Source organism: Anolis sagrei, chromosome 7 (assembly GCF_037176765.1).
Source record: "Anolis sagrei isolate rAnoSag1 chromosome 7, rAnoSag1.mat, whole genome shotgun sequence".
In the NCBI taxonomy this organism is placed as follows: Eukaryota; Metazoa; Chordata; class Lepidosauria; order Squamata; family Dactyloidae; genus Anolis; species Anolis sagrei.
This window is the reverse complement of record NC_090027.1, coordinates 23,624,152-23,649,180: the sequence shown is the minus strand read 5'-3', so window position 1 is coordinate 23,649,180 and position 25,029 is coordinate 23,624,152. Positions and strand designations below refer to the sequence as shown.

Genomic DNA, 25,029 nt, shown 5'->3' with positions numbered 1-25,029 from the left:
TTTTTTTGTTTATGTGATTTATACTAATTGTATTATATTGATTGTATTTGTTATTGCTCTTGTTATTGATGTGGGCTTGGCCTCACGTAAGCCGCACCGAGTCCCTTGGGGAGTGTTCTGTCTCCCAGGAGCCTGATTTGCCTTACTTTATAGTTGCTTGAGGTTGCTTCCTCTTGCATTTTCTCCCAGGGCTGCTGCATCTTTGCAAGAGTCCTAAAGGTTAATAGTATCAGAGTCTGCAGGCCTCTTTGCAACTATTGGCTTAGAGAGCAGAGTTTAGGGACCGCCTTTTCTCCCAGGGAAAGATCTCCATTTTAGATTCTCCCCTGCCTTTTCAGTTTGAGGAAAGACTTCAGACGTGCTGATGGCTAGGCAGTTAGCTCTGGGAAAACCATTGCAAAAACTAAACTAAGTAAGCTATATTGAGTTAATATAGATAGTATATTGTGTATTGAGCTGTATTGAGATATTTTAGACAGATAAGCTTATTTGAGAAGATTGAGTTATAGTTATAGAGAGGGAGTTGTGACTGCTTTGTCTCCAGGACTGACCTTAAGTTATAGATAGGGAAAAAGCCTGCCTTTTTCTAAACCACAACAGCTTAAGGTTAGAGTGTTAAGATTTCAGGATCTTATCTGTCATCTGGAGAAAGGGTTGCCTCTGTACTAAAGAAAAGAAAGAATATTTTTGTAGCTTCTTCTATTGACTGTTTGTTTGTTTGCAACTTTGATGAACTGTGATTAACTGTGCCAAGTCTTCAAGGACTTTGAATAAATAAATATCCCTTTTTGATGTTTAAACCAGTCTGAGTATCTCAAGCTTCTCAATATAGACACCTGCAATTCGTTCAGGCATAGAGAGAAGCACATCACAGTTTTATTTTTTATATCGTCTGGGCGGACGGCACAGGGAGATGGTAATGGGGTATAAATAAAGTATTATTATTATTATTATTACTACTACTACTACCCACTTTTGGTCCCCAGATGTTATCAAACGATAATGCCCATCTGTTATTATATGGGGATAATGGGCAGTGCAACCCAACAGTGGCTCTGAGGCGGCGGGGAGGTGAAAGGGCATTTTAGAGCCAGGTATCTGATCCACAAGCCTTACCTCTAAATTGAAACCACTGACTAAACAGAACAAAATGCAGCCTCTTAGATGTTGCTGTATCCCAATTCCCATCAGCTCTAGTCCTGCTGTCTAATCCACATTCACTATCTAAATCAGGCATAGGCAAAACTTCGGCCTTCCACTGCTACTCCCACAAGTCCTAACAGCTGGTAGGCTGTTAGGAATTGTGGGAGTTGAAATTCAAAACACCCAGAGGGGCGAAGTTCGACCAGGCCTGGTCTAGTCTCTACTCCAGTGGTTCTCAAGTCTTTGGTCCTCCGTTTTGCAGTTTAATAAACTTTCCCCATGTTTTTATGATGCATCCAATTAGGAAATGGAATTTATAACCAAAGAATAAAAATGGCGTTATTGTTATTTTGCTCAAGGGTGGAATGAACTGTAATCCAACACACTTGCAAAGGGCCAGGCTTTGGGAAATGCCTTTTGTTGATGTCCTGGAAGAACCAAACTGACAGTTGGCCGGATCGATTGTAGTCCCTCTGGGGTTTCTCTCATCACTTCGGAATATGACCTTGAACAAAAACCCATGAGGTTTTGGAGCCAAATCCTCCGAAACGGGAGTTTCCTGTAATGCAGTGTTTCTCTACCTTCCTAATGCTGCGACTCCTTAATACAGTTCCTCCAACCACAACATTATTTTCATTGCTACTTCATAACTGTGATTTTGCTACTGTTATGAATCATAATGTAAATACCTGATAAGCAGGATAGACCAAATTTGGCACAAATACCTGATATGTCCACATTTGAAAACTGGTGGGATCGGGGGGGGGGGGGATTATTTTGTCATTGGGGAGTTGTAGTTGCTGGGATTTATAGTTCACCTATAATCAAAGAGCATTCTGAACTCCACCAACGATGGAATTGAACCAAACTTGGCACGCAGAACTCCCATGACAAACAAAAAATACAGGAAGGGTTTGGTGGGCATTGACCTTGAGTTTTGGAGCTGAAGTTCACCTACATCCAGTGAGTACTGTTGACGCAAACAATGATGGATTTAGACCAAATAGACCTTGATATTTGGGAGTTGTAATTGTTGGGATTTATACTTCACCTACAATCAAAGTGCATTTTTAATCCAACCAACGACAGAATTGGGCCAAACTTCCCATACCATGAAGGGACTCACTGGCGTGAGCCTCCCTCCAGCCTCACATGCTCTTCCTAGCTCATACATGTTCACCATGCTGCCATGCGCCGAGCACACCTGCTTTCCCCTTCCCGCTTGGAGTCTCAGAAACAGCCCTCCCCTTGGATGAGAGGCCAGCCAATCACAGCAGAGGAGGGTTTTTGGTGGGAGGATTCACTGTCTGTTTCCAAAAAGGAAGAGAAGGACAGGCGGAGAGATCTTCAGCTAAAGAGGTTCCTGAGACCACCAGAAAGAGATGTTTTCTGATCGTCTTTGGTGACTCCTCTGAAATACCCTCACAACCCCTCCAGATGTCCTGACCCCCAGGTTGGGAAACGCTACTGTAATGGGAAGGAGTTGGGAAGGAAGTGTAGGACTCACCGGAAGAAGGCGCCGTCAGTGCGGAGACGCCGTAATATGTGAAGGCCCCGTTCTCAAACTTCAGCCCCTCTTTTCCGATCTCAACTTCGACCCTGCCCTGGAGGGGAAGGTAAACACATACATTATTGTCAAAGCGAGGAAGCCAGACAAAGACACAATGGAAGACACCCATTCCATCATTTTCAGATATCTGAACATGATTTTCCCTTTGTCCCTTTTAGTTAGTCAGTTTATGGAAATTATGGGAAAAAATAGATGGCTTCAGGAAAGGCAAAAGCTGCACATTGCAAGTGCTGAACCTGACTCAGCACATAGAAGATGGCTTTGAAAGGCAGCAGATCACAGGAGCTGTCTTCATAGCCATGTCAGCAGCTTATGATACTGTAAACCACCACCTCTTCCTGAGAAAAATGTATAATATCACAAAGGATTACCACCTCACCCGCCTCATTGGAAACCTGCTACAAAACAGGAGCTTTTTTGTTGAGTTACAGAGCCAGAGAAGCAGATGGCAGAAACAGAAGAACGGCCTGCCTCAGGGGAGCATGTTTGCTCCATCCATGTTCAACATTTACACAAATGACCAGCCACTGCCAGAAGGGACAGAGAGTTTCATCTATGCTGATGAGCACGCCATCACTGCTCAAGCAGGGAGTTTTGAAATGGTTGAACAGAAGCCCTCCAAAGCTTTAGGTGCTCTTACTGCCTATTACAGGGGAAACCAACTGATTCTTAATCCATCTAAAACACAGACATTATTATGTTTATTTATACTCTGCTTTTTCTCTCTACAATGAGACTCAAATAGTCTCATGGAATAGTCATTCAATCCCATTGATGTAAGAGGGAATGACTGGAAGAGTCACTCAATCCCATTCATTCAAGAGAGAAGGTTGTGTAAAGTTTTTGAGTTGTCCTCTTCTCCACCAGGTTGCCCATTTTACAAACAGAACACTCGATACACAGCCTTTGTTGTGATCCAGCATGGCTTCTTAGGGGGCTATCAAGGCCCACTAACACTTATGTGTAACCTAAGCCCCAACAGATGTCACTGGGTGGCCATTGTAAGTCTCTACTTGATGTCCATGAGGGTGTTCTGGAGCAAGTTCCCTATTTTGAAGGCCTTTGGATACCCAAGAACATCCATAGGCATAGGCATGGTAATTGAAGCCCAAATTTGGAAGGTGCCATCTTGGAAGAGGACATCTGTCCCATTTTGTTGAATTCCAGGTTTAGGTATCCAGGGCCACAAAATGTGACTTCCTTGATCAAGGCAGAAGATGTGACTCTGCTAGACTTCCCAACTCAAGTCTTTGCCTTGGCTATCTAACTAGAGATCCCACACCAGGCATGGGCAAACTTGGGTCCTCCAGGTGTTTTGGACCAACTCTCACAATTCCTAACAGCCTACTGGCTTTTAGGGATTGTGGGAGTTGAAGTCCAAAACACCTGGAGGACCCAAGTTTGCCCAAGCTTAGGACGGGACCCAATGGATGCCTCTTCCCACTCTGTTTTTCTATGATTCCTCTCTTACATTTATGCAGGAAAAGAAAGGGGTCTGGGTAGTCCTACGCACTGCAGGGAAGAGTATCTCATTTGGGGCCGGATGGGGCTGTGGAGAGGAGGAAGACCAGCTTCCTTGGCCCCAGAGCAGGTCGTCTTCTGCATGGCTTTGACTCAGGACCAGGAAATGATGATGATGGAGCAACACAATGGACCGTACCACCTTGGGTGGCGGGGTTATGAAGGACACGACGGACAAATCCATATTCCTTGCAAATATTAGGGATGCAAAACCAGATCCTTCGTGGTACATTAGAAAGGACTGACAGTAAAAGGAGTAAGAAGTTTCCAATTTGTTGACATCTCCCAGTGTCAAATGCTCCAGTCCATTCTAGAACTTCTAATACGTTGCCAAAGCAGAAGGAAGCTACAAAGCATGGGAAAGTTTCCTTTTGGGGGGGATGACAACTCGCAGAATCCACCAACATTTTGGAGATTAGAGGACTGCCCCCCAAAAGTGACATTTCTGGTGAACTGGTCACTGACTGCAAGATTGTCTTAACCCTGGTTTTTAAGTGTGTTAATACTGTATTTTAAACAAAGGTGCTCTGATTGTGCTTTGCCTGCCTGGCTGAATAGGGTTGGACTAGATGGCCCTTGGGGTCTATTCCAACTCCATGATTCTATGACTCACCTCATGTTTTATATACTCTACTAGCTGTACCTGCCACGCATTGCTGTGGCCTACCTTCCCTCCCTCCTTCCTTCCTTCCCTCCCTCTTTTTCTTTTCCTTCTTCTTTCTTCCTTCTCTGTTTCTTTCCTTCCTTTCTTTGCTCTTTGGTTCCATCCTTCCTTCTCTCTTTCATTCCTTCCTTCCCTCCCTCTTTCTCACTTTCGTTCCTTCTCTCCTTCCTTCCCTCTCTCTTTCCTTCTTTCTTTCATTTTTTAATTCCTTCTCTCCTTCTTTCCTTCTTTCTCTCCTTCCTACCTCCTTCCTTCCTTCCCCCTTTCTGTGTATTTGTGTGCATATATGCATATATGTGTGTGTGTGTGTGTGTGTGTGTGCGTATATATTTGTGTATGTGTGTATATATGTGTGTTTGTGTATATATGTGGTTTTGCACATGTGTTGTAATGCATTTTTGGTTTTTTGCCTTTTTAAGTCCCTTCTGTTGTGTTTTTCAGTGTTTGTATGAGTGATGATAACTTGTTGGCCTGACAGGTGTCATGTGTCCAAATTTGGGTTAAACCTCTGAGCTGTTAAATTTGCTAAACGAAAGGTTGCAGGTTCGATTCTGGGGAGTGGCATGAGCTCCCGCTGTTAACCCCAGCTTCTGCCAACCAAGCAGTTCAAAAACATGCAAATGTGAGATCAATAGGTAGTGCTCCGGCAGGAAGGTAACGGTGCTCCATGCAGTCATGCGGCCACATGACCTTAGAGGTGTCTATGGACAATGGCGGCTCTTGGGCTTAGAAATGGAGATGAGCACCACACCCCTGAGTCGGACACGACTGGACTTAATGTCAGGGGAACCATATGGCCTGACAGGTGTCTTGTGTCCAAATTTGGGTTAAACTGCTGAGCTGTTAAATTTGCTAACCGAAAGGTTGCAGGTTCGAATCTGGGAAGTGCATGCGTTGTAATGTATTTTTTATTTTTTGGCTTTTGAAGTCTCTTCTGCTGTTTTTCAATGTTTTTATGAGTGATGGTCACTCGTTGGCGTGATAGGTGTATTGTGACCAAATTTGGTGTCAATTTGCCCAGTGGTTTTTGAGTTCTGTTATTCCCACAAACGGACATTACATTTTTATTTATATAGATATTGTTTGTTTCATTGATGGTCATTGACCTTAATTATTCGATTGTAAGATGCCATCAATTGTAAGACAAACCCAAATTTCAGTACCAACGCCACCAACAAAAAATATATAAGATATACCTGCGATTCTACGATGTGTGTTTTAGAATTGAATTATGACTACTACTAGTAGTACTACAGAAGAACGGCTTGCCTAGGGGAGCTGCTTGCTTCATCAGTGTTTAACATTTACACAAATGATCAGCCACTGCCAGAAGGAACAGAGAGTTTCAATTATGCTGATGATCGCGCCACTGCTCAAGCAGGGAGTTTTGAAATGGTTGAACAGAAGCCCTCCAAAGCTTTAGGTGCTCTTACTGCCTATTACAGGGGAAACCACCTGATTCCTAATCCATCTAAAACACAGACATATGCTTTTCATCTTAAGAACAGACAAGTATCTCGAATCCAAAACACTTGGAGGGATGAAGCTCACCCATCCCTGTCTTAAAGGCACCAGATTGTGAAGATGAATCTGTTAGGATACACAACTCTAGTCTTTGCATTGGTAAACGGGATTGTGAATTGTGAAGAAGTAGAAAAAGCGGAGAAAGAAGAAGCAGATTCCCTGCCCTATGCCTTGGCTCAGTGAAGAAGAAGATGTTCACCTGCAGGATGAGGATGAAGTAGTTGACGGGCTGGTTGCGCTGATACAAATAGTGGTCGGCGGCCAGGCGGTTGCTCTCGTCGAACTTGACCTCTTGGTTGACGCTGGGATGCTTCAGCAAATGCAAGAGGACCTTCTCCGAGATGCGGGCCGGGCCAAAGAGGTCCACCTCTTCAGAAACGGGGAGAAAGGGAGAGAGAAGTGTCAAGGGGCTCAAGCTTTGCATTTAAAAATAAAGCATGTGAAAACAAGTAAGGGGAAAAAAATCACCAAAATCAAGATTATACTCACTGCCCAATGCCTTACAAGACTTTGGTGTCCATTGGTTCAGTTACACAAGACCTAGATTGAACCCTAATGTGTGTGGATCAATGAGCACAGATGACAATTTATGGTGCAGCTTGGCACATAATGGTAAAATGTATATACAGCAATATGTGAGAGGAAGTCACAGGGAGGAGGGAGCAAGCTTGTTTTCTGCCACCCTGGAGACTAGGACGCGGAACAATGGCTTCAAACTATAAGAAAGGAGATTCCATCTGCATTAGGAAGAACTTCCTGACTGGGAGAGCCGTTCAGCAGTGGAACTCTCTGCCCCGGAGTGTGGTGGAGGCCCCTTCTTTGGAAGCTTTTAAAGAGAGGCTGTCAGGGGTGATTTGAATGCAATATTCCTGCTTCTTGGCAGGGAGTTGGACTAGATGGCCCATGAGGTCTATTCCAATTCTATGACTCTATGATTCTATATATTATTAAAGGTGAACATTTGCATGTTTTTGAACTGCTAGGTTGGCAGAAGCTGGAGCTAACAGCAGGAACTCATGGCACTCCTCAATTAATGTAATTTCATTGGTATCTATTTTTATTTTGAAACTAGCTGTCCCCTGCCACGTGTTGCTGTGGCCCAGTCTCTGTGTGTATATATGTGTGTGTGTGTGTATATTTATGTATATGTGTATATATGTAGTTTTGTGCATGCATTGTAATGTATTTTTTATTTTTGGCTTTTTAAGTCCCTTCCGCTGTGTTTTTCAGTGTTTTTATGAGTGACGGTCACTCTTTGGCTTGATAGGTGTCTTGTGTCCAAATTTGGTGTCAATTCATCCAGTAGTTTTTGAGTTATGTTAATCCCAGAAACGAACATTACATTTTTATTTATATAGATTTCCCAGTCGCTGCTGCCTTTCCCACCCTTGGCTTATACTTGAGCCAATACGTTTTCCTAGTTTTTTGTGGTAAAATTAGGCACCTCGGCTTATATTTGGGTTGGCTTATGCTCGAGTACATACGGTATCAGATAATCCCTTCCAAATGTATGATTGGGCCGGTTTCTCCGCAGATCTTACCTCTGGATAAGAAGCGCTGCGTCGCCAGGAGAAGCTGTGGAGAGATTTTCACCTTGTATTCATTATCGGACACTTTGAACAGAGAGAAGTCTTCTTTCCTGCGATCCATCAAGGACCCAAGTGGGGCTGGCTTCTTCTTCAGTTTGTTGTCCCCTGGAAAGAAGGACGGAGGAAGGAAAGAAGTGGGGAGGAAGAGAAGGAAAAGGAGAGATAAACCCAGTCCACCCAGTGGCACCAGTACAACACTGGCCATGCAGGCTGGAGAATTTTCGGAGTTGACTCTAGGTGTTTCTTTAATACAACAGGGTAGAATTCAGTTTTCTGGGAGATGTATTTCCATTATTCCCCCCAGAAAGGAAGGCATAGGTGTCTAGCCTTTAATAGACTTCAATTCCCAGAATCCTCCCCTCTTTTGGCCAATGAGTAGGGGATTTTGAGAGCCGATGTCCAAAACACTTGGAAGAGTGGAAGCACTGAATTAGAAGAATGTATCCCATACAGCAGGCGTGAACCAACTTCGGCCCTCCAGGTGTTTTGGACTTCAACTCCCACAATTCCTAACAGCCGGTAGGAAGTTGAAGTCCAAAACACCTGGAGGGCCAAAGTTGGCTCATGCCTGCTGTACAGAGTCGGACCAATGTCCTTATCAACACAGCCATGATTGTAAGACAGTCTCAGAAGTGGAGCAACACCTATATGCTTGTACAGAATGGATAACGGATCAATAAATTTGGATAACCTGGGGCAGATTTGTTTTATTACCCCATCCTATAATAAGAATGTTAGAAATTGCAACCTCCAAAGCTGTTAAGTTTTTCGAGCTGTCTGGCCATGCTCCAGTAGCATTCTCTCCTGACGTTTCGCCTGCATCTATGGCAGGCATCCTCAGAGGTTGTGAGTTCTGTCGGATACTAAGCAAGTGGAGTTTATATATCTGTGGAAAGTCCAAAGTGGGAGAAAGAATGCTCGTCTGTTGGAGGTACGTGTGAAAGTTTCCATTGTCCACCTTGATTAGCATTTTATTTATTTATTTATTTATTTATTTATTTATTTATTTATATTTAATTTACATTTAATTATTTTATTTATTTATTTAATTTTAATTTAATTGACCACCTTGATTAGCATTTAATTGACTGAAGTATGTTTTATTATAGTGTTGATTTTATTGTTGTTGACATTTTATATTGTATATTGTATCTGTGTTTTTGGTGGCATTGAATTTTTGCCTTTTGAACCGCCTCGAGTCGCCAGAAGGCCGTATACAAATATACTAAATAAATAAATGGCCTAGCAGTTTTCATGGTGTTGCTTCTTACTGCCTGGCGGCATCCTTTCTTGAGAGGTGATTAGCTGTCTCTGATTGTTTCTTGTCTGGAGCTCCCCTGTCTTTATTTACTGTCCTGATTTTAGAGGGTTCTTTTTCATACTGGTAGCCAGATTTTGATCATTTTCATGGTTTCTTCCTTTCTATTGAAATTGTCCACATGCTTGTGGATTTCAATGGCTTCCCTGTGTAATCCGACATGGTGGTGATTAGAGTGCTCCAGCATTTCTGTGTTCTACCTTTCCTTCCATTCATAATCTCCCCCTTCTCTTCACCAATCCTTTTCTTCCTTTCTTCTCTCCTTTCCCTTCCTTTCCCCTCTTTCCTCCTGGACAGTTTGTAAGGGTTTTCAAAGGGGGTGAAAGGGGGGATGTGGAGCCCAAGCGGGAGAATTGCTGGCCTTCCCATGGTTCACATATTCCCTTCACCCAACCACGGAGGGGGGGGGGGTGCAGCCAGGCTTGCCTTGCAATCCTCTGGTCTTGGGGGAAGAGTTGCCTGGTAGCCACGTGGGCCTCATGGAGCCACTGCGGTGGCTCCAGCTGCTGCCGGGGCTTGTCTTGCCAAGCCTCCACCCCTCCATTGGGCCAGGCCTTCTCCTTCCTTCCCTCTTACCTTTCCTCAATCCCTCCTCAAAAGAAAAAGAACTCTGCCTTCCGGCATGGAAAGGCACTCCATGGCGAGGCTTCTCTTCCCTCACAATGGTTGGTGCTTCATTTTTCTCGTGTGATGGGGAGAGGGACTTTTGCACATGCTCTGTAAGGCATTTTTCTTTTTGGGAGTTTTAACTTATTTCCCCTTCATTTTTAAAGGTTTTTTGTTTGAAAGACATAGATCGGATTAGAATGTGTTTTGCTGCCAAATTTGGTGTCAATTCATCCAGTGGTTTTTGAATTCTGTTAATCCCACAAATGAACATTATTATTATTATTATTATTATTATTATTATTATTAACTTTATTTGTACCCCGCTAACATCTCCCGAAGAACTCGGTGCGGCTTACAAAGGCCAAGGCCCTCAATAAAACAACAGCATAACAAGTACAACAATAAAACTCATAAAGCAAACCAATAAACATTAAAGCAATAACAGTAAAACATCAAAATAATACATCATGACACATTTAAAACTAGGGCCGGGCCAAATGTAATGAATAAATTAAAAGTGCTGGACATGACAGGTGAAATGTAAAGATTTTAGGGTAGGTGCGATGTGCAGGCAATCTTAAATCCCTGGTAAAGTGCGTTTGGGACATGATGCTGGGTGTTTCCTATTCTGGGAAGGCACACTGGAACAGCCAGGTCTTCAAGCTCTTCCTAAAGACTACCAACGTTGGGGCTTGTCTGATGTCCTTGGGGAGAGAGTTCCAGAGTCGGGGGGCCACCACAGAGAAGGCCCTGTCCCTCGTCCCCACCAAACATGCTTGCGACGCAGGTGGGATCGTGAGCAGGGCCTCTCCAGATGAACATTTTTATTTATATAGATAATTTACAATTTATATCACAAGTTTCTATTGGATCCCACTTTTGTGGCCTGCAAAACCCACACAACTTTCAACCTGTTTTAAGGGCAATCAGACCAAAATCATACAGAAAGGATCTCAATGGCATGAAGATGCAAGAAGGCACCTCCTAACCCAGCCGTACTGTGTTGCTGATTTGGGTGTCCAAGTACAAAATAAAAGGATACCCAACATGTCCTAAGACATCTATGACTTGGGGGGCAAAAAAGGAGGGAAAGAAAGCCAGGACTAGAAGAATGAAAAGAATCGAGCCCCTCACAGGCCATACCTGGAAGAAACCCCACTTACTGTAGTCATCCGACTCGTCCATGATCTCCGACTTGATGATCTCCTCAATGACGTCCTCCAGGGTCACCAGGCCCATGACCTCGTAGAAAGGGTCCCCTTCACCTTCGTTGTTGACCTTCTGGACAATGGCCAGGTGGGACTTCCCTGAGCAGAGAGGAAGGAGGGGAAGCCAGGGCTTAGCAAAAGCGGCACGAACCTTGTAATGGATGGGATCCTGGACACAGAGAAGCCATTGAAATTCACAAGCACGTGAACAATTTCAACAGAAAGAAAGGAACCATGAAAAAGAACAAAATTTGGCTACCAGTATTGAAAGACACTAGAACAGCATTTTTCAACCTGGGGGTCAGGACCCTTGGGGGGGTCGTGAGGGGGTGTCAGAGGGGTCGCCAATGACCATCAGAAAACACAGTATTTTTTGTTGATCATGGGGGTTCTGTGTGGGAAGTTTGGCCCAATTTTATCATTGGTGGAGTTCAGAATGCTCTTTGATTGGAGGCGAACTATAAATCCCAGGAATTACAATTCCCAAATGTCAAGTCTCTTTCCCCCAAACTCCACTAGTGTTCACATTATTGAGCATTCATGCCCATTTTGATCCAGATCCATCATTGTTTGAGTCCACAATGTTCTATGGATGTAGGTGAACTACAACTCCAAAACTCAAGGTCAATGGCCACCAAACCCTTCCAGTATTTTCTCTTGGTCATGCGAGCTCTGTGTGCCAAGTTTGGCTCAACTCTATCGTTTGCGGAGTTCAGAATGCTCTTTGATTTTAGGTGAACTATAAATCCCAGCAACTACAACTCCCAAATGACAAAATAACCCACCTATCCACCCACCTACCCCCCAATATTCAAATTTGGGCATATCGGGTATTGTGTCAAATTTGGACCTGGGAATGAAAATACATTCTGCATATCGGATATTAGCATTACGATTCATAACAGTAGCAAAATTACAGTTACTGAGGAACAGTATTATGGGGTCGCAGCATTAAGAAGGTTGAGAACCACTGCACTAGAATCAAGACACAGGGAGTCTTCAGGCAGTAAACTATCAAGGGTTTTGTGTCACCCAGGCTAAGAACACCACCCAGGCTATGGATGTCTCCAGGCAGCAAACAATTCAAAAGGAGCAATTCAAAAGGCCACGTTTACTTCTATGCAGATGCCCTCACTAATTGAATATGGTATCTTTATGCTTGTGCTGTCGAAGGGTTTTGTGGCCTGAATCACTGGGTTGCGGCGAGTTTTCTGGGCTGTCTGGCCATGTTCCAGAAGCATTCTCTCCTGATGTTTCACCCACATCTATGGCAGGCATCCTCAGAGGTTGTGAGGTCTGTTGGAAACTAGGCAAGTGGGGTTTATATCTCTGTGGAATGATGTCCAGGGTGGAAGAAGGAACTCTTGTCTGTTTGAGGCAGGTGTGAATGTTGCCATTGGCCAGCTTGATTAGCATTTAATGGCCTAGCAGTTTCTAGGTCTGGCTTCTTACTGTCTCTTTTTAAAAATCATCTTTATTGCAAGAGTTTTTCATGATTATACATAAAATGTTACGGTTAGTGCGTTGGGGTGGAGGATTGAATAAGGATTTAATAAGGATAGAGATGCAATGAAATCCTTCCTCATTCCCAGAGCCTCCTCCTTATAATTTACATTGTCCTATCTCCCAGTGTTTTAATTTTTTTAAAAAAATTATCCTTGAATCTGGCCCTGCCTAGTGAAATTTTCTTTGTTTTAATGCTTTTTTTATATTGTTGTGTCGTATATTATTTTGATTTTGCATTTTATGTATTCTGCTTGGTTCTATTACCATGATGGCGAACCTATGACACGTGTGTCAGCACTGACACGCGTAACCATTTTTGATGACATGCGGCCATATACTTTTGTGAGACCTTATTCCCAGTGTTAAATAATATCAAAACCATCAAAAGAAACAGATTGACAGACTTGCTTGGGCTTGAAGTGTACAAAATACCAACCTTCAATTGAAGATTTAGTCAATGAAATTCAGCAACAAAAAAGTCATTAATCAGCTTAGTTAAAGAATTTCCCCTCCCCTTCACTTATCTTAATTTACGGCAACCCACACAAGTTAAACAAAATCAAGACCAACAAAAGGAACCGACTGAAGGATGAACAAAGAAGTCACTAAGCAGGTAAGTTAAATAATTAGTTTTTGGGTTATTAAATACGGTTATATTTTAAAATTATGCATTTTTGTTATTTAAACTATAAATATCACAAAATTATGGGGTTTTTCCTCAAAGTGGCACCCCACCTGAATTATGCTCGCTTTTTTGGTGAATTTTGACACACCAAGCTCAAAAGGTTGCCCATCACTGTTCTATTATGTTTTTGTGTTATATTGTTGTATTGTACTGATGGGCGACCTCCACTTTCTGGATGTCGTGTTCATCAACAGCACCGAAGTCCGACCACACTGGAATTGACGATGCCAGTTCTTGACTCCATCATAAGATGCTTCCATCTTATGATGGAGTCCTCACCATCAATTTACGGGGAATCCTCACCATCAACCTCGTTCATCTCATCGAACATCTCCTTTGGTGTGCAGCCTTCCAAGTAAAGGCACTGGAGGACCGCTCTGTATTCCACTGGGTCCATTCTCAAACCTCACACCACTTCAGCACCTCTCACATCAAAACCATTATCATTTCCAAGTTGTAAATTGGTACGTAACCTATAGAGACTTATATCATTACACACGTGCAGTTTCAGCGTTCTGTGCTAAATAGAAGTGGGTCAGGGGACAGCTTTAATGAATACCCGTATATTAAAGCGTTTGGCTGGTTGCGCTAAGATTTCTTTTGTGGAAGCAAAGAAAAGGACCAAGAGAGGAAAGGAAACCATCCTTCCTTCAAAGACTGTTTTCTTCTCCCTTTTTGGCTGCCTATAAGCGGCTTGCTGGTTCCCATTCATCTCCATCACATGCCAGGAGAAGTGTGTGCAGAAAACAACCTCTCAGTTCAAAGCAAAGATATAATTACACCGGAGATTTTAGGAGGAAGGAAGGAGCGAAAGGCTAAGAGCCTTAGGAAGCTTAATTCCTGGAGCCAAATGGCCGGAGGGGAGCTTTTGGGGGACGACAGAAATGGGCAATTGGGGCATTTTCGCCAGATCCCCAAAAATGATGCAGAGCTCATTTGAACAAATCACATCAGGCTTAGAACGCTGGGATATAACTCTGGAGTCCAGGTTGAAATCTCCACTTGGCCATCCAACGTTTTGAGCAAGTCACACTCTCTCAGCCTTAGAGGGAGGCAAGAACAAACTTCCCTCTCACAACAGGTTCATTGTAGAAGTGCCATTTGCTGGAAACGACTTGCAGGACTCATGAATGTGGGGGGCTGACTTCATTTAATTCTGTCTCCATGTGCCCTGCCCGGTAGCTCAAACTGACACTGTGCTGTCATGCGCTGGGCCTGTGAAGAGTCTGTAAACAGGACGTGTTTTCTGAATGCCCAACGGGACACCGGGGGTGCCTTGGCTGAGAGGCCCTTCGGATTTCCCCACACAAAGTTCTTTTAAAGACTTAGAAAGTTCAACAAAGTTTTTATTGTTGCTTAAATCTTCAATATACTAAACAAATACTTCAAGGCTTTGAATCAACTGGTGGCTTGCTTAAATCTTGTCCACAAGGGACAGGCAACTTTCTTCATAAACGAAGATTCAACTTCAGAAAGGCAGATTGGACTAAATTCTCAGATATGTTAGATGACATGATCATATCGGTCGCGCCAATCCCTGAAGAATACGAGCACTTCATTGAAATAGTGAAAACCTGCTCACGGGCCTCTATACCGAGAGGCTGCAGAACCAACTACCTTCAGGGCATTACTTCTGAAACAGCTGCCTTGTTGGAAAACTATTACAGGCTCCACAACGAAGACCCATTTAGTGAGCAAACTCTTCAGGCAGAGCAGAAAATTGTGTCCTCCATCTCTAAAGCCAAGAAAGAACAGTGGATAAAGCTGATCACAGAGGTCGACATGGGCAGGAGCAGCCAGAAGGAGTGGAGGCTGCTAAGAAAGTTGAGCAATGACCCCTCACAAACTAATACCCATGCCAATATAAAGGCAGATCAGATTGCACACCAACTCTTGAAGAATGGGAAACCCAACCTTGCTACCAAAGTAGGAAAGAAACCAATAGCCAGACAATCAGATATTGAGAACAACAACCTTCATGAACTTTTTACATCTACTGAATTGGACATGGCTCTCAATATATGTAAAAATGGCAAAACAGCTGGCCTGAATGATCTACAGATGGAACAAATCAAGAACTTTGGCCCAAAAGCAAGGTGCTGGTTGCTGAGGTTGATGAACAACTGCACTGCATCCTGTCAGATCCCCAAAATCTGGAGGAAAGCAAGAGTCATCACCATCTTGAAGCCAGGCGAAGACTGTAATGATGCAAAAAGCTATAGACCAATCTCCCTGTTGTGCCACCTCTACAAAGTTCTGGACAGACTTATTTTGTCATAGAATTATGGAAAAAATAGACCCATGTCTGATTCCACAGCAAGCTGGCTTCAGGAAAGGCAAAAGCTGCACATCGCAAGTGCTGAACCTGACTCAGCACATAGAAGATGGCTTTGAAAGGCAGCAGATCACAGGAGCTGTCTTCATAGACCTGTCAGCGGCTTATGATACTGTAAACCACTGCCTCCTCCTGAGAAAAATGTATAGTATCACAAAGGACTATCACCTCACCTGCCTCATAGGAAACCTGTTACAAAACAGGAGCTTTTTTGTTGAGTTCCAGGGACAGAGAAGCAGATGGCAGAAACAGAAGAACGGCCTGCTTCAGGGGAGCGTGCTTGCTCCATCCATGTTCAACATCTACACAAATGACCAGCCACTGCCAGAAGGGACAGAGAGTTTCATCTATGCTGATGATCATGCCATTACCGCTCAAGCAGGGAGCTTTGAGATGGTTGAACAGAAGCTATCCAAAGCTCTAGGTGCTCTTACTGCCTATTATAGGGAAAACCAATTGATCCCTAACCCATCTAAAACACAGATATGTGATTTTCACCTTAAGAACAGACAAGCATCCCGAGCTCTGAGGATTACCTGGGAAGGAAGGAATCCCATTAGAGCATTGCAGCACACCCAAATACCTGGGAGTTACTCTGGACCGTGCTCTGATCTAGAAGAAGCACTGCCTGAATATCAAGCAAAAGGTAAGTGTTAGAAACAATATCATACGAAAGCTGACTTGCACAACCTGGGGATCACAACCAGACACAGTGAAGACACCTGCCCTTGCGCTGTGCTACTCTGCTGCTGAGTATGCATGCCCAGTGTGGAACACATCTCACCACGCTAAAACAGTGGGTGTGGCTCTTAATGAGACATGCTGCATTATCACGGGGTGTCTGCGCCCTACACCACTGGAGAAATTACACTGTTTAGCCGGTATTGCACCACCTGACATCCACCAAGGAGTAGTAACCAATAGTGAAAGGCAGTGACATCTCCAACTCATCCCTTGTTTGGTTATCAGCCAGCACATCAACGACTTAAATCAAGAAATAGTTTTCTAAGATCTACAGAGACTCTCATTGGAACACCCCAGCAAGTGAGAGTCCAAACTTCTGTTTCCGCCATCTGCTTCTCTGTCCCTGGAACTCAACAAAAAAGCTCATGTTTTGTAACAGGTTTGGAACGCCTGCTCAAACCCAGAACCTCAATCAAAGGCTGATACCAAATGAGAGACTCCCCCCTGGGCACACAGAAAACTGGGCGATGTGGAAGGCGCTGAACAGACTGTGCTCTGGCACCACGAGATGCAGAGCCAACCTTAAGAAATGGGGCTACAAAGTGGAATCCACGACATGTGAGTGTGGAGAAGAGCAAACCACTGACCACCTGCTGTGATGCAACCTGAGCCTTGCTACATACACAATGGAGGACCTCCTTGAGGTAACACCAGAGGCACTCCATGTGGCCTACTACTGGTCAAAGAACATTTAATCAATTACCATGCTTGCAAACTTTGTATTTTGTCTGTTTGTTTGTTTGTTTGTTTGTTTGGTCAAAAAAAGTAATACAAATGTCTGGTTGCTCCTGACACGATAAATAAAAATAAATAACATAGTGTGAAGGTAACAGCGCTCCATACAGTCATGCCGGCAACATGACCTTGGAGGCGTCTACAGACAATGCCAGCTCTTCGGCTTAGAAATAGAGATGGGCTATAAGTGTTGTTTTCCTACATGCTATAAACCCTTCCATGTAGAAACAGATATATAAGCTATATCTGAGCAATAACAGCTTCATTCATTCACAAACACACGTCTTGCAAAGAAATGAAGCTCTGATTTGTCCATGCGCATAAAAACACAAATATTTGCATGCTTTAGATCTCACGCAACAACTCATGGGCACCCATGTGGCCCTACGCACATTACTGCTGTCCATGGAGAGAAAGAAAAACCCATTCAAATTGGAGGCAATGCTGAGACATGTCCTTTCAGCGAGCCAAGGAAACTTATAAGCACTTTACAAAGGGTGCATATTCAAATATTAACAGGTGAAAGGCTTTAAAAGGGTTAATAGCTGGCAAGATAATTAAGTGGACCAATAAAAGTTATTTTTTACCCAGCCTTTGTTCTCTATTAAAAGCAGCTGCTTTGATAAGGCTCATAAAGAGAGAAACCAGGGTTCTTCAAAGCTCCAGGATCAAAACCCACTTTCACTGGAGGCTTCCTTACAGAATGCCAGCTAATCCAGTACAGTCTGACTGGCAGCAATAATTTCCAAAGTTACCTGACTGTCTTCAAAACAGGAGTGAAGTTGTGGCCTTCTGAACACACCCAACCCAATTGCAGAAGTAAAGCAAAATCAGATTGGTTAACACTTGGGCGGAAGATCAACAGAAAAATACCAGGGATTTCTAGGGAGGTTGGAAAGAATCCCGGCTCAAGACCCTAATAGACAATAGACCTGTGGTTCTCAACCTTTCAAATGCCACAACTCCTTAATACATTTTTCATGTGGTGGGGACCCCCAACCATAACATTATTTTCGTATATGCTACTTCATAACTGTAATTTTGTGACTGTTATGAATCATCATGGAAATATCTGAAACGCAGGATGTATTTTCATTCAAAGCACCAAATACCCAATATGCTCACATTTGGGGTTGGAGAGGAGGATTGATTTTGTCATTTGGGAGTTGTAGTTGCTGGTATTTATAGTTCACCTACAATCAAAGAGGATTCTGAACTCCACCAACAATGGAATTGAACCATACTTGGCACACAGAATTCCCATGAGCAAAAGAAACTAGTGGAAGGGTTTGGTGGGCATTGATCATGAGTTTTGGAGTTGTAGTTTACCTACATCCAGAGACTGTGGACTCAAACAATGATGGATTTGGACCAAACTTGGCACGAATACTCAATATGCCCAAATGTAAACACTGGTGGAGTTTGGGGAGAATAGACCTTGACATTTGGGAGTTGTAGTTGCTTGGGTTTATAGTTCACCTACAATCAAAGAGCATTCTGAACCTCATCAACAATCGAATTGGGCCAAAATTCCCACACAGAACCCCCATGACCAACAGAAAAGACTACTTCAACCACAGAAGTCAGCCATAGCAGAGCACCTGATGAATCAACCTGGACACAGCATATTATCTGAGAACGCAGAAATGCTGGACCACTCTCACCACCACCATGTCAGACTACACAGAGAAGCCACTGAAATCCATAAGCATGTGGACAATTTCAACAGAAAGGAAGAAACTATGAAAATGAACAAAATCTGGCTACCAGTATTAAAAAAATCAAAAATTACAACAGCAAACAACAGAGAGTAAACAATCAGGCACATCAAATCACCTCTCGACAAAAGATTCCCCCAGGCACTTCCAAGCCATTAAATGCTAATCAAGGTGGTCAGTTGAAACATTCACACCTAGCTCCAGCAGACAAAAGTCCTTTGTCCCACCCTGGTCATTCCATAGATATATAAACCCATTTTCCTACTTCCAACAGACCTCACTACCTCTGAGGATGCTTGCCATAGATGCAGGCGAAACATCAGGAGAAAATGCCTCTAGAACATGGCCATATAGCCTGGAAAAACCTACAACAACCCAGTGATTCCGGTCATGAAAGCCTTCGACAATACAGAAAATACTGTGTTTTCTGATGGTCTTTGGTGTCCCCTTGCAACCCCTCCAGGTTGAGGAACACTGACATAAACATCCCCTCGCAACCCCTCCAGGTTGAGAAACACTGACATAAACCAATTTCTGGCTCAGTACAGCATAGTATCCATTATCCAAAAATACTTGGGACTAGAAGTGTTTCAGATTTTGGGATACTTGTCATTGTATATATCAGTGGCTCCCAACCTGTGATCCGTGGACCCCAAGAACAAAAATATGATCTGCGGCCTCACCGTTACTACATCGTTGCTTCAAAACCACGCGGCAATGAGAGCAACTGGTCTTGCAAAACCCTCTTCTAATGCTAAGGCAACAGGGCTGTTGAGAAGAGAGAGGCTGACGACCCACGAAAGATTACATACCACATCAGCTCTAGATTATTAAATATGGTTTTCTGTGGGTGAGCAGATGGCGACTCCTGGATGTCATAGGTTTTGTATCAGAAACTAGAGCTGATGTGGTCTATCCAATGCAATTTTCTGAATCGGCACCCCAAATGACCAAACCAAATCTAAAGCTGACCAAACACTGATTTGTAGCCCTTTTGATTCTAATGCTGGAGAGTGGTCCCTGGTCAAAGTAGTCCCTGGTCAAGTGCTCTCTGGTCATAAAAAGGTTGGAACCACTGGTATATATGTACATAATAAGATATCTTGGAGATGGGTTCCATGCCTAATACATGGCATTCACTGATTATGCACATGCACTTTTGTACAATTATTTTCTTATAATTATGTGCATAACACAAAGCTTGTGTACACTGAACTATCAGGCGGCAAAGGCGTCCCTCTCTCAGTCACTTATGTGGACAATTTTGGAGTTCTTTGGAATTTCAGCTAGGGGTGCCCAACCTGTACACAGTTATAAGAATTGGACCCTACTTAGAGGAAAAGCCAACCACAACATGGATTCCTGCCCCCCAAAACAACACAGCGTGGGAGTGGAAGCCCAAAGCAAATCAGATCAGTCTAGCACTGGTTTCAAACCTTTGGGAAAGCTTTTTACACTTGTCTGTAAAGGATCTCCAGGAGAAACCTAGATTACTCACCTTGTAGATTCTAGTATAGGCATGGGAAAACTTTGGCCCTCCAGGTGTTTTGGACTTCAACTCCCACAATTCCGAGTTGTGGAAGTCCAAAACACATGGAGGGCCCAAGTTTGTCCATGTCTGGCCTTGTTGTTCATTCGTTCAGTCGTCTCCGACTCTTCGTGACCTCATGGACCAGCCCACGCCAGAGCTCCCTGTCGGCCATCACCACCCCCAGCTCCTTTAAGGTCAGTCCAGTCACTTCAAGGATGCCATCCATCCATCTTGCCCTTGGTCGGCCCCTCTTCCTTTTACCTTCCACTTTCCCCAGCATCATTGTCTTCTCTAGGCTTTGCTGTCTCCTCATGATGTGGCCAAAGTACTTCAACTTTGTCTCTAGTATCCTTCGCTCCAATGAGCAGTCGGGCTTTATTTCCTGGAGGATGGACTGGTTGGATCTTCTCGCAGTCCAAGGCACTCTCAGAACTTTCCTCCAACACCACAGTTCAAAAGCATCTATCTTCCTTCGCTCAGCCTTCCCTAAGGTGTCTGGCCTAGCTGTTAGGAAATGTGGGAGTTGAAATCCAAAACACTTGGAGGACAAAGGTTTGCCCTAGCCTGGTAGCAGTTCCCAAGGTGCATGCTGAGGACTCCCATGTTGATACAATGCAATGCTTTCAAAATGGGAAGGTCCACTAGAGCAGTGCTCCTCAAACGATATGACAGGAGGTGCTTGCAATTATTCTCATTCCACAGTGCCAGGGATTCAACAATACATTTGTGTTCATTGGTTACCATAGTTTCTTTCTTTTTTAAATACATCTTGGTCAAGAGCTGGTGATGCTCCATGCAGTCATGCTGGCCACATGGCCTTGGAGGTGTCTATGGACAACACTAGCTTAGAAATGGAGATGAGCACCAACCCCCAGGGTCAGACACAACTGAACTTAACATCAGGGGAAAACCTTTACCTTTACCTACCATCATATCATCATCACCCTTATTATGTTTATTATTATGATGTTTATTTATAACACGCTTATTCTCTCAACAAGGAGACTCAAAGCGGCTTTGAGAAGAAGGACTAGGGATCTTGGATAGTCCTTCTCAGGAGCTTCCCAGATTGGAGTATTGAAGCCAAAGGTTTTCCCCACTGGTGGCGGTTCTCCATCTGATCTCTTTCCTAAACCTTTGGAGCTTGAAAAGGATCTTGGGAAGGAGGTGTGTTGGAGTACCACCACCAGTTGAATGGACTCTTTGCCTTCAAACTCTATTCCAGGCTTTGAGAAGCACTGCCTTAGAAGATCAGGAATGACAAGCAAGCTGTCTCTTAAGAAAGTATATTCACCATTACAGATCTTTGTGCCAAGGATCTTAGATAAACTTTCTCAGGAGCTTCCTGGAATAGAGTTTGAAGGCAAAGAGTCCATTCAACTGGTGGTGGTACTCCAACACACCTCCTTCCCAAGATCCTTTTCAAGCTCCAAAGGTTTAGGAAAGAGATCAGATGGAGAACCGCCACCAGTGGGGAAAACCTTTGGCTTCAATACTCCAATCTGGGAAGCTCCTGAGAAGGACTATCCAAGATCCCTAGCATGTTCTGCATGTTCGATATGTGTATTGAGAGCTTCTCTTTTTTTTTTTTACCTCGCTTGAACTCCTCCAGCACGGCGTCCAGCTTGGTGTCATTGAAGACGAAATGGAGCGGGTGGTTGTAGAACTTGATGATGGTGCTGAGAGGGGTGCAGTCGTCTGGGTCCACCAAGGCTAGGTCCTTGACGTAGAGCATGTCCACCAGGTTGGTGCGCTCCTCCTCATAGACGGGGATGCGGGTGTAGCCGCTTTGCATGATGGTGGACATGTGGTTGAAGTCCAGCACCGCGTTGGCGTCCAGCATGAAGCACTGGTCCAGCGGCGTCAGGACGTCCTCCACCGTCTTGTTCCGCAGGGCCCCTTTGCTGAACTCCTCCCGCACGAACTCGTTGTATGGGTCGCTGTTGCGTACCATGTCCAGGATCTTCTCCCGCAAGAGGCAGGTGCTGGTGTCGTGGTGGAAAGCCAACTCCAGCACTTTGCTGAGGGGCAATGAGATGGGAAACGTCAACAGCATGCAGAGCTGGGTCAACCACAGGCCGCGCGGGGCCAGCAGGAGCCCCCAGCGCGAGCTGATGGCGAAGGGCAGCACCTCCGCCAAGAGGAAGACCAAGCCAGCTACTCCTAGGATGGCGGGCGCTAGGAGTCCCACAGCGCGGTAGAAAAGCACCGCCAAGGCAGCATTGGCCACAGAACTTAGGAGTAGCAAGGAGCAGAGCACGAAGGTCCCTCGTTGCCGGATGGGCTCCAACGTCTTGGAGGCCTCTCTTTCGGACTCGGAGCCACAATCCCGAAGGACGTAGAGCTCTGCCGGGTCCAGCCACAAGGTCCCGAGTTGCAAAGTCCGCAAAAGGGACAAGAGAGCAAGGAGTAGGGCCACTAAGGTGCCCAAAAGCCATGGCGCCAAGGGAGCGGGCAAGACCAATGTGGCCACTTTCCCGCCGGGGCCACCTCCACCACCGCCGCCTTCGTCTTCGGTGACTAAGATCGCGTCCCCCGGAGCGGCCGGAGCCCATGAGTGACCGGTTGGTCCGACCGGGCTGCAGAGACGGTACTCTCCCCTGGCGCCGAGCGGGGCCACTTTGACGGTCACCAAGGCAGCGTGGTCCCCAAGTGGTTGGATGTCGTGGACGCGGACCTCGCTGGCCGAAGTGACCGCACAGGGGTCTCCTGTGGCCACGAAGGCCACCCAAGGGCCCGTCCGGTTGCTGAGGCCGGTGCCATAGAGCCTCAGGCGGAAAGTGGCCCCTGGGGTGGCCTTGACTAGGCCCCCAGTGGCCGAGGCTCCTTCCTCCAAGCGGAAGCCCAGCACCTTAAGGTGGGAAGAGCTGCCTTCCTGCAGCCCCTTGGCCTCCAGGTTCTGAGGGCCCTTCCTCTCCTGAGTGGCCCCTGGCTCCTGAGGGCCCTTGCCCACCAAGGCCTGTGCTAGTGCGCCTGCGCAGAAGAGCCACAGCCAGCTGCCACTGCCCACCATGGCTGGAGCCAGATGCAGCAGCAGCAGCAAAGAAGTGGGAGTGGACTGAGCCAAAGCGCGCAAGGGAGGGGAGGACGAGGCTGTCAGCTGACTCCCCTCTGCCGCACTCTAACTTAGCTGCAGCCGAGTCGGCCAACACGTGCGCGCCGCTGGACTCCATCCGCCAATAGGAAACCACCTGGGCGCGGCCATTCACAAACGAGGAGGGGGGAGACGGCACTCAAGTTCGGTGGCGCCGTGTTATAAACAAGGAGGAGGAGGGGGGTGGAAGGAAGGAGCGCGCTGGGATTTAAAGGGGCCGCGGCTCTTTCTTTTGTCTCCAACTCTCTCTTTTAGACTTCAGCTCCCAGAAGTCAACCAGCAAGGAAATGATGGAAAACATGGTGTTGGGATGTCCATGTACAATCAAATCACCTCTCAAAGAAAGATTCCCCCAGGCACTTCCAAGCCATTCAATGCTAATCAAGGTGATCAGTTGAAACATTCACACCTAGGTCCAGCAGACAAGAGTCCTTTGTCCCACCCTGGTCTTTCCACAGATATATAAACCCATTTTCCTACTTCCAACAGATTTCACTACCTCTTGCCAAAGATGCAGGCGAAACGTCAGGAGAAAATGCCTCTAGAACATGGCCTCTCAACAAAAATACCTCTCAACAAAAGATTGCCCCAGGCACTGCCAGGCCATGAAATGCTAATCAAGGTGGTCAGTTGAAACATTCACACCTAGCTCCAGCAGACAAGAGTCCTTTGTCCCACCCTGGTCTTTCCACAGATATATAAACCCATTTTCCTACTTCCAACAGACCTCACTACCTCTGAGGATGCTTGCCATAGATGCAGGCGAAACGTCAGGAGAAAATGCCTCTAGAACATGGTCATAAAGCCCGGAAAACCTACAACAACCCAGTGATTCCGGCCATGAAAGCCTTCGACAATACATTTTCCATGTACAGTTCTTACTTACTTAGGCGATCCCTCGTTGGACGAGTAAGATGGTCTTCCTTGATGACTATTTTTGTGGGTTTGCAGGTGGCTGTGGAGCCCTATTCTTGACCCGCATCTTCTCCCACAGTGAAGGCATTGGTTTCCAGGTGGAAGGCGGTCCCAGTCGGGGTTGGCTTGACATGCCTTCCTCCTGGCACATTTCTCTCTTTCACCCTCCACTCATGCCTCCTCGAATTCTGCAGCACTGCTGGTCACAGCTGACCTCCAGCTGGAGCGCTCAAGGGCCAGGGCTTCCCAGTTCTCAGTGTCTACGCCAGAGTTTTTAAGGTTGGCTTTGAGCCCATCTTTAAATCTCTTTTCTTGCCACCAACATTCCGTTTTCCGTTCTTAAGTTCAGAGTAGAGCAACTGCTTTGGGAGATGGTGGTCAGGCATCCGGACAACGTGGCCGGTCCAGCGGAGTTGATGTACAGTTCATCTACACCAGGCATGGTTAAACTTGGGCCCTCCCTCCAGGTGTTTTGGACTTCAATTTCCAAAATTCCTAACATCCTCAGGCTCAATGTATTGTCGAAGGCTTTCATGGCTGAAATCACTGGGTTGTTGTAGGTTTTTTCGGGCCATATGGCCATGTTCCGGAGGCATTTTCTCCTGACATTTCGCCTGCAT

General features: G+C 45.2%; 1 protein-coding gene across 2 annotated transcripts in view; it reads right to left on the bottom strand.

The window, feature by feature from the left end:
- CNNM3 (cyclin and CBS domain divalent metal cation transport mediator 3) overlaps positions 1-23,526 on the bottom strand; it is a 32,912-nt gene extending 9,386 nt beyond the window's left edge. For both annotated transcript variants that reach the window (XR_009632082.2, XM_060787190.2), the window contains exons 1-5: positions 21,994-23,526; positions 11,102-11,245; positions 7,964-8,116; positions 6,622-6,791; positions 2,651-2,747 (exon numbers count right to left, since the gene is read on the bottom strand). Coding sequence is in view for 1 of the 2 variants with exons in the window: in XM_060787190.2 (XP_060643173.2) it covers positions 2,651-2,747; positions 6,622-6,791; positions 7,964-8,116; positions 11,102-11,245; positions 21,994-23,413 (1,984 nt within the window). In the remaining variant the exon portion in view is untranslated. The remainder of the gene's footprint in view (positions 1-2,650; positions 2,748-6,621; positions 6,792-7,963; positions 8,117-11,101; positions 11,246-21,993) is intronic.
- Between the last annotated feature and the right edge of the window lie 1,503 nt (positions 23,527-25,029).